Here is a 10,849-nt window from a genome sequence, read left to right as displayed (position 1 = left end):
TGTAATTTCTTTGGAAAAAGAAATTGATTGTTTTTCTTGATCATTTCCTTAATTGTGCAATAACAATTTAGATCAACAATTTATATTAAATTAATTGTTTTTCTTTTTTTTTCTCATGATCAGCTATCATCAAATGTCATTGTTTTTGTTACTACTATTGATCAACAATTTAGTTGTGACTTTTTTTTTGCAAACAATCAATTGATTGTTGTGAATATGGAAAAGTTAGTTAATGAAGTTTAAAATAATCTAATTAATGTATTACCGAAGATCAAATTTTAATCAATTTTTAGACAATTTTATGTGTTAATAAACTTTTCTGATTGTGAGTTTAGAGTTTGATCAATTTAGTAAATTGTCACATGTTGTTATCTTCATGTTTAAACAACCAATAACTAAATCAATTGTAACATAATATTGATTGGTTGATTGTTATGAATAACAATCGATATATTGATTTTAAAGTCTTCACATTTTTTAATGAGTTGAAAAAATGTATTTGCATAAATTGTTTTTCTTGAAAATTTTCATCAAATTTAATCCAATTTAAATGATTTCAACTACATTTTTCATGTTTACCAATGACAATTTAAGGAATGAAGATCAATAGAGAGAGAGAGAGAGAGAGAGAGAGAGATTTGTCTAAATCTTTTCGAAATTTTTGAATAGTTTGAATCGAGAGCGTAAATGAAGAGACGAAACTATCGGGGAAATGAAATGTTTGGAATACCAGTTTTTTCCCTACTCAGCTAGCGACATCTTTTACCAAGAATAGAAAACAAACTCACCAATGTGATTAGAATTTTGTGTCTCCATCTAGCGGAGGAAGAGAAAAATAAGTTTATTGTTTTTTTTCTGTTTCATTTTTCTCACATTTACAATCTCATTTTTCAGCTTATGACCTCCTGATAATTGTTACTGGTTTAATCTTGGATTAATTGGATTAATTGTAATTTTGTTTCTTTTTTTCGTGTTGAAAGCTAATTGTTAATTGTTGGGCTTCCTCTTGTGCTTTGTATTTTCTATTCTCAAATCACTAAGTTGCTTTTTTTTCCTCTAATTTGATAATTCTTGCTTATTCTCTTCATCTTTTTTTCTCTCTTTCTCCCTTTGATTCTTCCTCTTTTTCTTTACTGACTTGCTGTTGGTCTCTTTCTCTCTCCTCTGTCTGTCTCTTTATTTTTCTGTCTTCATCTTTCCATACATACAAAAAAGAATTTTTTTTTCTGTTCTTTTCATCTTGTCTGCCTGAAACCCGGAATTGAATTGAATTGATTTAAGAATGGCAGTGGCCAGTGGTAAAGAGGAAGACAATGTTTATTTCGAGGATGATGAAGAGGAAGAGGAGTATGACGATGATGAGGTTGAAGACGGCGAAGACGATGAGGACGATGAATCTTGTTCAGATCTGGTATGTATTATTTAATTTCTCATATGTTTTTCTTTAAAGTCTCTTATTTTTCATGGCCTTTTCTCATTAATTCTTCCATCTTTTCTTTCATTTTTCCTTCTTCCCTTTCTCCCCTCACATTTTCTCATCTCATTTTTGTTTTCTATTACAACAACAACAACCAAATAATTCTGTCTGCTTCTGAAATATTTGTATATTCTTGTGTGTATATATATAAAATATTATATATATTATAGAGTTCAACAACCTCAACATCAACCAACAATCAAAGGGTGGATGGAGGAAGAGTCTGTGATTGCTGCTATTGTGAGGTATTTGGACATGGTTTACCAGCAGTCGCACCTACATCAAGAAATTTCAATGAGATGAGAGAGCGACTTAGAGTTCGCCTTAGCCAAAGGAAAGCGGAGAAAGGAAAGTGTGAAAATAACCGGTTAAAATCCAATGGAACCATAGGTTCTGATAACAGACGGAATGAGGGATTCAGGAAACCGGATGATAGAGCATTGGAAGAGCTCGTTCAATTTATTGAAGGACATGATGAAAATAAAGAGGCCAAAACAACAAACAACAAAAATAAACGAAAAAAGGAGAGACAAAAGAAGAAAAAAGGATTAGTCAAACAAAAGGATAAAAGTAATCAACCCTTAACACCACAATCAAATTCAAATTCAAATTCAAAGGAACCACAACGATGTCAAGGACAAACTTACCAACACCTCAATCAATTATTTGTCCTCCCATATCAACTGGAGCACCGGCGGCTTCAACCAATAACTTAACTGCAACTCCAACGCGACTAAAATCTTCAAAAAATGAACCAACATCAAAACTTTCATCATCTTCATCATCAGTAATTAAAAATACCACCCCATCATCGACGATATCATCATCCTTGTCATCAACTATGAAAACAACAACATCTTCAACATCCTCATCTAGATCATCATCTTCATCAACAGCAACAAAAACACTAACCTCACTTACATCATCCACACAATTACCCACATCAACTATAATTACCAATGATTTATCGGATCACAGTGTCAATTCACCGGCAGCAAGATTATCATCATCATCATCATCATCATCAACTAAACAGGGTGGAGGTGATATTGGTGATGCTAAAAAAAGTAGTCATCATTTAAGCTCCAATGGTAACAGTAATCATAATAACAACAATAACAACAACAACAATAATAATAATAATAATAGTAATTCGAGTAAAAAAATATCTATGGATATTTCATCATCTTCCTCGGTTAATCAAAAACTGAAAGCTACTCATTCTACTTCTAGTGATAAAAATAATTGCTTAAATTTATCTAAATTAACTCACCAACGCTCGTCAACCGATCAAATAATAGACGAAAATGTTTCAACGCCAAAATCAATTAATTCACCGCAAAAACAACGTGATAATAAAAACGATAAACAAGATAAACAGAATAAAAATGACAGAGGTAAAAGTAGCAGAAAAAGAATAGAAGATATTCTATTCGTAGGTAAGTTAATCACAACAATTAAAAGTCCAAATTAAGATTTTAAGCTTTCGCCTAATTGACTAATTTTCGCTTTTTACTCTCCCTCTCTCTCTCAATTTTTTTAGATGAAGTATTTAAGCCTAAAGACATCGATCTTGAAAACGAAGAGCTTGATGAAACTGAGAAAGAAGTTGAAGCTTTTAAAAGGTAAATTTTCTTAATTGTTTACAATCACTTTTTTTTTCTCCACGATATGTTTGTTAATTGTATTTATTTTTTGTTCTATTGTAGATTTTGTTACAATTCTGTGCCACTCGCCCGGAAAGACAAAGTTAATATCGATTTGTCAAATATTTTGATTACCAGAAGGCCAATTGATCAATTGGATAGCTCTAGTGATTCAACTAATTGTTACCAGTCAAATAAAAAGTGAAGCCTTCAATAATTGTGTGTGGATATTACCAAACCAGTGAAAAGAATCAAATTAACCAAAGTGAAAATTTACAGACAAAGTAATCAAGGGTATTCATCATCGTCATCCAATTAACTTAAACAAAAATTACCCAACAGTAAAAGTATCGCAAGATATTTATATATAAATAAATTACCACACATTTTGAAAGGATCAAGAAATCACGACGATTAAACAACAATAATTAAACACAATTCAATGGTTTCATCATCAAGATTCATGACAACAACAATTAAATCTGAGTTTCTGTTTACCAAGTAAATTAACTTTTGATTTCCGTCGCTGGCCTAATATATAAATGGTATTATGGTTGTTTCCGTTGCTTCAGAAAATCAACTATTTCTTTCATCTCTACTTTTTTTTGTTTACTTCATCTTAAATCACTAAACAACAATAATAATTATCAACAATCAATTTATTTATACAACAAGGCCACACAAGGAAAAAATTTAACAACAATCAAGAGTCAAAGATCATCAATTTAAATCAACTCTGGACATGAAAAAAGCTCTCTAACTGAAGTTGATTCCTCAAACCTGTTCAAATAGTGTTTAATTGTAATACTATTCAAAAGGATTAATCAAATTAATTATATATTATTGACCCTTTTTGCCTTCATCAAAATTTTCACGAAAGCAAATTCAAAGCCTCTCTCTCTCTCTCTCTCCTCTCCTTTTTCTCTCTCTTTCTCTCACTCACCCGATTATGGATAAAGCGAAACAAATTTAATGAATCGTTTGGATTAACAAAAAGGATAATCTCTCTTGAGCAATTTAGCATGAAAATTACTCGAATGGATAAAAGACTAAAATCAATTGTAAAATTTTAGTTAAAATGTTGGATGAAAAGTTAACATTTTCTTTTTTTTCCGATTCAAAGAAATTGTAAAAAGAAATTAACTAAAATTATCTAGTACGATAATCAAGTGTAATTATAATCAACAGAAATTAATTGAAGAAAGAGCAAGTAGAGGGACAGAATATAAAGAAAAGTTAATTGCAAACGAATTGGAGTCAACTAATAAAGGAAGGAATCAAACCAAGGAAGAGACAACAATCAAATGAATTTGGACATGAATCAACTTCTCATTACCAATTAAGGACCATATTCACCAATCAGGATTAAATTGATTGCTAATTTTGTGTTCATACAATTTAAATGAACTCAAAACCTTTTCTAATTTTCCAGATCATAATTATGATTACAATTTAATCTTGTTCAATGGCCTTAAAACCCATGAAGAGAGTTAGTGACAATTCAATCGACCGGTAACCATTGAACGTAATTTAATTGGACTCAATCAACAGTCAAGACAATTTTATCGATTAATTTTTTTTACCTTTAATTGGTCAATAATCAATATAAACATGATACATTATCCACCATGGAGGAAGAGGATTACGAGAGCGTGGGAGTAAGAAATGCAAATTAAGTTGAATATTTATGTTTTCAGTGTTGTTATTTTAGAGAAAAATATGAAATAATTAAGAGTGAGAGAAAGAGTTAAATTATATAAATATGTAATTATTTTTTTCCATTTAATCTATTGGTAGTTAATTTTGTTGATCATCTTCCTTTCATAAATAAATTCGAATTGTAAATTGTTCGAAAAATTTCAATATTCTATTGTGATTACTAATCATTGATCGGCTAAAATTACGTCTAATCAACTTGATTATCTGCCTGATTTTCATGAAGGTTATTAATTGTTTAGGAAATTTTTCTACGTTTAAATTAAGTTCATCATTAGGTAGACTCTGAACTGATTAATAATAAATGATCATCACAATCAAATTCAATTAATCAAATTGATTGCGATTCTATTGAATTGAAACAATATTAACTTTTCATTCTCTCTGGGTAATCAAATCTAATCTTAATTATTTCGATGGTGAAAATCAACTAATCAGAGTAAAACTCCTTTTGTTTTAATTATCAAAGTTAAATTACATGATTGCCAATCATCTGATTTGGTTAAATTGTTGTTTGGGTTGACAATGAATTCAGTTAATTGTTGTCATCTTTTCCTGATCAGTTGAATTTTTATTTTTTCTTGTTCTTTTCTGATCTGAAATTTGAGTTTTTCTATGAAAATGTTCATTGAAATTTTGTTAATTGTAATTGTCGCTAATCCAATACTAACTTTTGAATCAAGTGAATTAGATGATCCTGATTACAATCGGACAGTCACCGAGTTAATTGAATCAAGAGGCTTTAATTACGAAACACATTATATTGTAACTGATGATTCGTACATTTTAACAGTTTATCGTTTAGTTAATCCGTTTGTTAATCCACAAGAGAGAAGCAAATTAAAGCCGATTATCCTTCAACATGGCTTCATGGGATCAGCTGTCGATTTTATAATCAACGCCCCAGGCGGTGATGCGATTCCCTGTCAACCCTCTGATAGCATCTTAATGTCCAATCTAAACGATACAATTACCAACAATTTAGGTTATTTATTGGCTAATTTGTGTTATGATGTTTGGTTATCAAATTCAAGAGGTAATCGTTATTCACGTAATCATACAACTCTTAATCCAGATGAAGGTAATTAAATATAAACAATTAACTTTTCCATTCCTTCAATTCTTTAATTATTCAGTTGATTGTTAATCTTTAATTACAGATAAAGAATATTGGAATTTCTCTTTCGACGAAATGATCTTTCATGATTCTCCAGCAATAATTGATTATGTTCTAGCAGAGACTGGATTTGGTGAGTTGATTGATTGCTCGATAGTTTTGGATAAATTAACTAATTGTTTCCATAAATTAACAGATAGTTTAGGTTGGATTGGACATTCGCAAGGAACTCTAATCATGTTCGGGCTTTTAGCTGAGAAACCAGGATATTCATTGAAAGTAAAACCCTTTATCGCTTTGGCTCCCGTTTGTTATGTTAACGATATCATGTTGTCCGCTCGATTGGCCAGTCGAGTACCTGGAGTCCTTTGGGCACTTCGACAAATTGGAAATGAATTAAGTGATGATAATTTTATTCTAAAAACTGTAGAGCAAATTTCCTGCGGTCGATGGGAACCCAAAGTTTGTGAGAATTTACTTTATCCTTTACTTGGATATAACGTTGAACTTTTGAACAAAACTCGAATGGCAGTTTATCGTTCGCAAGGTTATTCGGGCTCTTCCGTTTGGAATTTGGTTCATTTTGGACAGAATATCGTTACTGGAGATTTTGTTCGATTCGATTATGGTACAGCAGAGAATAAAATTAAATATGGTGGACCGAAACCTCCCAAATATACGTTGACTCAAATTAACTCAACTCAAATCGCGATTATTTACTCTAAAAGCGATACCTTGGGCGATTACAAAGATGTCACTCATTTAACGGAAACACTTAAAGGTAAATATCAAACAATTAAGTAAGAAAAATAATTCGAATAACTAAATTGTCTTGTTTCTAATTTAGTTCCTTTATTGCGAGATTATTTTATTCCGTTGCCGTCTTGGAATCATTTGGACTTTATTTATGCCAATGAGCTTTATCGATATGTTCATAGTCAAATTTTGGATATTTTAAAATCATCTTATTAATTGTTGCTTGTTAATTATCTCATTTCTTTATGTCAATTGTTGTTAATTGTGATATGTAATTAAAATTGGTGATTTCGTTGATTTTTTGGTGTTTTTTTATGAGTTTTGGGAGTTTGGTCTCATATTGGTGAGTATAAAGGTTCATGGTGATTCAGATTCTAGAATCTGATTGTTGTAATGAGTTAAAATATGAATGAATTTGATTGATAAAATTGTAATACACAAATAGATTGTGTAAATTAATCAAAATTGGTCCAAGCAATTCTTTGGTTTTCATGAGATGATTCAAATAGGCTCGAGTAAATCCTTTGGTGCAAGTGTAACAATTACAATCATGATCGATTACTTTGAAATCTTCCTTTAAATTGTCATCGGACAATCTGATTAGATTAGAGGTTATATTGGTAATGTTGTCACAATTAATATCCACCAACAAGGCAGTTTCATTGTTAGTTAAATAGGCACAATAAGATGAATCGATAATATCTATTCCTGATGAAATAACATCAATCACTCTCTCAGGTTTGAGTGGACCAAATAGAGCTCGAGGTTTATCATCAGGTAAATTGGAACAAATTTTTGAAATTAACAATTTCAATTCAAGCCCATTTGAATCATCGAGTAAATCGGTTGACAATAGACCGTCAACAATATAACCATCAACAGGTAATGATTTAGTTTTCTCAATTGATGTTAATCGTTTCTCAATATTCCAACCGCCTTCGATTACTCCAAAAATCGGCTTAATTGTCCAGTCAAAGTCTTTAATACCCTAATGAGAATATTGAAAATACAAATCAAAAAACAATTCGAACGGAAAATTATATCAATGGATCAAACTTACAAAACTGTTCTCTGCCAATTTGATCGTGTTTTCAACTGATTTATCGACTCGTTTGTTAGAACAATTTTTCGGTGTCTCTCCATCGGCAAGTAGGTGATAGAAATCGGGTTTCAATGATTTAACACATTCAATTAAATCGATTGGGTAAATATTTTGCCGACCAGATTCAGTCCAAATGGGAGTGAATGTCGGTGAATTGAATCCTTGCCGTCGGTTGACCAAAACGTCTTGAATAGTCAAGAAAATCGATCGATTGAAATCCGAAGAGATGAATTCGGAAAAACTAGAATCACACGACCTGAGAACGGGCAACAAATTGTAAACCGAACCAAGGGAAACGAGAGCTGGAACATTTTTGTCGGGAATATATTTCAAAAGATCCCAAGTAAGGTGAGGTATGAGTCCATCTTTGGTGTATTCAAGGCACAATGGTAGAGAAAAATTCTGTTCGGTTTTCGGACAGTCAATGTTATCTGAATTTTCACTTGATTTTGAGGTTAATCTAATTATACCTGATCTCCATTTACATTTTTGTATAATTGGTTTAAAAATTAAATCCATGGTTTATTAGAAAACAATACAATTAATTGGTAAACAAAATTAAAGACAATTTAACCGCTGATAGTAACATGTGAAATTGTCACTTTGAATGCTGCCATCTCAGGATTAAATAAGTAAAATGACCGAGGAAACAAAAATTTGTTTGGAGCGACTGTAGATTTAGCATAGAGGAGGAAAATTATCAAATTAGTGGTTGATAATTGTACAATTTGATGGAGAAACGGATTGGATTATTGTTGACCAAGAACAATTTAATCAAACTTTGTATCGTGTTCATTGAACACTTTCATGTACTGATTATCAAGATTCTTGAGGAATTTGTTAATTTAGTGATTGTCCATCGATTGGAAGTTATAAAAAAAGAATTGGTTTTGATAAATATCCTTTTCTTTGATTGTTGTGTGTCTGGTCTTGGATTCGGGTTGAAACTTGGACATGATCAGTTAATCACGGGGTATTTTTCGGTGCCAATGTTTGTGATTAAGAGAAGATAAATCTTTCAATTTAGCGATGTGTTTAAGGTAACGAGATAAATATAATAATTCCTTGTCTTTGTGTCGATTTTTGTAAGCCTCTTTAAATGGAACGATATGAAGACCGTTTTGAGGATTCATCAGGAAATTTCGACGAATATCATCAAACATGATTGTATTCTTTGAATTGTATTGAGGAAATTTACCCCAAATTACGCCTAAGGGTTTAACCTATTGAACAAGAAACAAAATTAACCAAAAGAGAAGATTATTTTTCCAATTATTACAAGTTCCACAGCGGTTATGTATAGATTTTAGATAGAAATTACTTATTTACATTTAGAAGACCATAATCGGGAGACATAATGTTGATCATAGCACTAGAGTCGAGAAAGAACATGATCTTGAAATTGGGATTCGGGTGGACACCCATTTCTCTCATTTTAATTTCTATCCATTTCATTGAGGTAGCAGCTAAAGAGGAAGATGAGAAGGTAAAACAAAATCAGTATCGAACAATCAAAAGTTAACTTATATCAATAGAATGAATTTCTTTTGATGAAAGTGTCCAAATAATTGGATCGGTAAATTTGGTACTTACACCAGATAACAATATCATAATCTTCATAGGCTGAGGTCAAAAATTCGTGTAAATATGGACGCATTAATTGTGAAACATGTTCAGCAGTTGATTTATGATCTAGAAAAAAAGAAAGATAGATTAACTAATTGCCTCCATTGGAAAATTGTCTTAAATTTACCATATAAAGTATAATCAATATCTAAAACAAGAAGCTTTTTCCCTTCTCTTGGTGGATTAAAAATGGTAACCTTATATTCAGCAACTCTTTTCTCAATTTTAGCCAAGAATTCTTGTCGCTGACTAACAGGTATAATACACTCTTCGGGTATGTCCAGGTCATTGATCACTTCATTATTGGGAACAGCGGCGGCCACATCTTGAATGGCATCTTCGGTACTTCCAATCATCATTAATTTGGTTCCTGGTTTTAAGTTAAGTTCACCCAATTTAACATCGTCTTCAGCTGGTTTTCCTTTATACTTTAGACCAAATAATTTCTGTCTTGTTGGTTGGACACCAGTTTTATGATAGATGACATTTTTCAAATGTTCAACTGTATCATCAAGTTGAAGACACTCTTGATCCAGGGAGATTTCTTGTTTAGCCCATTTAATAATAATCGATAAGCTTTGATCCGAAGATGAGCTGCCACCACCACCGCCGCTACTACAGTCGCCCATTTTATTCTAATATCAATCTAATCCTTGGAAAAGAAAAGAGAGAAAAAAGTAAACAAAGAAAAGGTAATGTCAAAGGGTAACCAAGAACAAAAAATCCATTTTAAGTCAATCATTTGGATGAATTACTTACTTTAAGTAAATTTACCAGGTAGAAATTAACAGTCTCTCACTACCATTGGAAGGAATTAAATTAGCCAGCAAATCAATTGATTACCAAGATGATTTAGTGAAAACCCACATGTAGATTGAGTAAAAAAAGAAAGAGGTAAAAGATACAGAGAAAAAAGAGAAAGAGAACAAAAAGAAAAAGAAAAAAAAGAAAAGAAAAGAAAGAGAACAAAAAAATAAGAAAAACGAAAATGGTAGAAAAAGAAAAGACATTAATAGTTAACTAAACTCCATTGACAATCTAATGTCAATAACTTACCTGATTCAGAGATGATTGCTAATCAATTGTACCTAATGGGTGACAATTAACTGATGTTTAATTACTAATTGTTGAAGTGAACAAAACAACAACACAAAAATTGGAAACAGAAAATGAGACAAAACCGAAACTCTTGTCATATGTTCCCCTTAAGCTCCTCCCACAAAGGAAAATTTTTTTATTCGTTTTCTAAATGAGTTAATTTCTAATTGTAAGCAATTAACTGATTGTGTTTATTTAATTGTGCATATGATCCAATTAATTAGATGTTCTTTTTCTTTCATGTTAGAATTTACATTTGCTGTTTGATTGAATTGATTTCTATTTCTAAGTAAACAATTTGAACCTTTTTT

The 10,849-nt window shown here is 31.2% G+C and overlaps 4 protein-coding genes across 4 annotated transcripts; 2 read left to right on the top strand and 2 right to left on the bottom strand.

Moving 5' to 3' along the window:
• The first annotated feature begins 885 nt into the window (after positions 1–885).
• On the top strand, positions 886–4,983 carry LOC128395833 (protein FAM193B-like). Its single transcript, XM_053356320.1, is given in 5 exon segments — positions 886–1,411; positions 1,648–2,121; positions 2,124–2,916; positions 3,021–3,102; positions 3,187–4,983. Coding segments are annotated over 5 exon segments (1,620 nt in total). The 5' UTR covers positions 886–1,282; the 3' UTR covers positions 3,329–4,983.
• Positions 4,984–5,356: 373 nt separating this feature from the next.
• On the top strand, positions 5,357–7,009 carry LOC128395829 (gastric triacylglycerol lipase-like). The gene is made up of 4 exons (XM_053356317.1): positions 5,357–5,920; positions 6,000–6,089; positions 6,153–6,737; positions 6,804–7,009. Exons 1-4 carry the CDS (start codon positions 5,455–5,457, stop codon positions 6,926–6,928), a joined length of 1,266 nt encoding a protein of 421 aa, XP_053212292.1. The 5' UTR covers positions 5,357–5,454; the 3' UTR covers positions 6,929–7,009.
• A 70-nt stretch (positions 7,010–7,079) lies between these two features.
• Positions 7,080–8,415, bottom strand: LOC128395831 (queuine tRNA-ribosyltransferase accessory subunit 2-like). The gene is made up of 2 exons (XM_053356318.1): positions 7,773–8,415; positions 7,080–7,700 (listed from the first exon to the last, which is right to left on the bottom strand). The coding sequence occupies exons 1-2, from the start codon at positions 8,331–8,333 to the stop codon at positions 7,080–7,082; spliced, it is 1,182 nt and encodes a 393-aa protein (XP_053212293.1). The 5' UTR covers positions 8,334–8,415.
• A 148-nt stretch (positions 8,416–8,563) lies between these two features.
• LOC128395832 (ubiquitin-like domain-containing CTD phosphatase 1) lies at positions 8,564–10,643 on the bottom strand. Its single transcript, XM_053356319.1, has 6 exons — positions 10,497–10,643; positions 10,200–10,238; positions 9,568–10,092; positions 9,408–9,506; positions 9,144–9,280; positions 8,564–9,037 (listed from the first exon to the last, which is right to left on the bottom strand). Exons 3-6 carry the CDS (start codon positions 10,067–10,069, stop codon positions 8,777–8,779), a joined length of 999 nt encoding a protein of 332 aa, XP_053212294.1. The 5' UTR covers positions 10,070–10,092; positions 10,200–10,238; positions 10,497–10,643; the 3' UTR covers positions 8,564–8,776.
• Positions 10,644–10,849: the final 206 nt, after the last annotated feature.

Source organism: Panonychus citri, unplaced genomic scaffold, assembly GCF_014898815.1.
Source record: "Panonychus citri isolate SS breed McGregor unplaced genomic scaffold, ASM1489881v1 Contig00141, whole genome shotgun sequence".
Classification (NCBI taxonomy): domain Eukaryota; kingdom Metazoa; phylum Arthropoda; class Arachnida; order Trombidiformes; family Tetranychidae; genus Panonychus; species Panonychus citri.
Note: the sequence above shows the minus strand (reverse complement) of the source record. Positions and strands in the feature narration are given on the sequence as shown.

What these genes read in the sequence shown, in the direction of transcription:
- LOC128395829 (XM_053356317.1), top strand. Translation starts at nt 5,455, where the DNA reads ATGAAAATGTTCATTGAAATTTTGTTAATTGTAATTGTCGCTAATCCA. An exon ending in AACTCTTAATCCAGATGAAG is followed by an intron (nt 5,921 to 5,999) that starts GTAATTAAATAT and finishes CTTTAATTACAG; the next exon opens with ATAAAGAATATTGGAATTTC. An exon ending in TCTAGCAGAGACTGGATTTG is followed by an intron (nt 6,090 to 6,152) that starts GTGAGTTGATTG and finishes ATAAATTAACAG; the next exon opens with ATAGTTTAGGTTGGATTGGA.
- LOC128395831 (XM_053356318.1), bottom strand. Translation starts at nt 8,333, where the DNA reads ATGGATTTAATTTTTAAACCAATTATACAAAAATGTAAATGGAGATCA. An exon ending in AATTGGCAGAGAACAGTTTT is followed by an intron (nt 7,701 to 7,772) that starts GTAAGTTTGATC and finishes TATTCTCATTAG; the next exon opens with GGTATTAAAGACTTTGACTG.
- LOC128395832 (XM_053356319.1), bottom strand. Translation starts at nt 10,069, where the DNA reads ATGGGCGACTGTAGTAGCGGCGGTGGTGGTGGCAGCTCATCTTCGGAT. An exon ending in TATTGATTATACTTTATATG is followed by an intron (nt 9,507 to 9,567) that starts GTAAATTTAAGA and finishes CTTTTTTTCTAG; the next exon opens with ATCATAAATCAACTGCTGAA. An exon ending in CCGATTATGGTCTTCTAAAT is followed by an intron (nt 9,038 to 9,143) that starts GTAAATAAGTAA and finishes CTTGTTCAATAG; the next exon opens with GTTAAACCCTTAGGCGTAAT.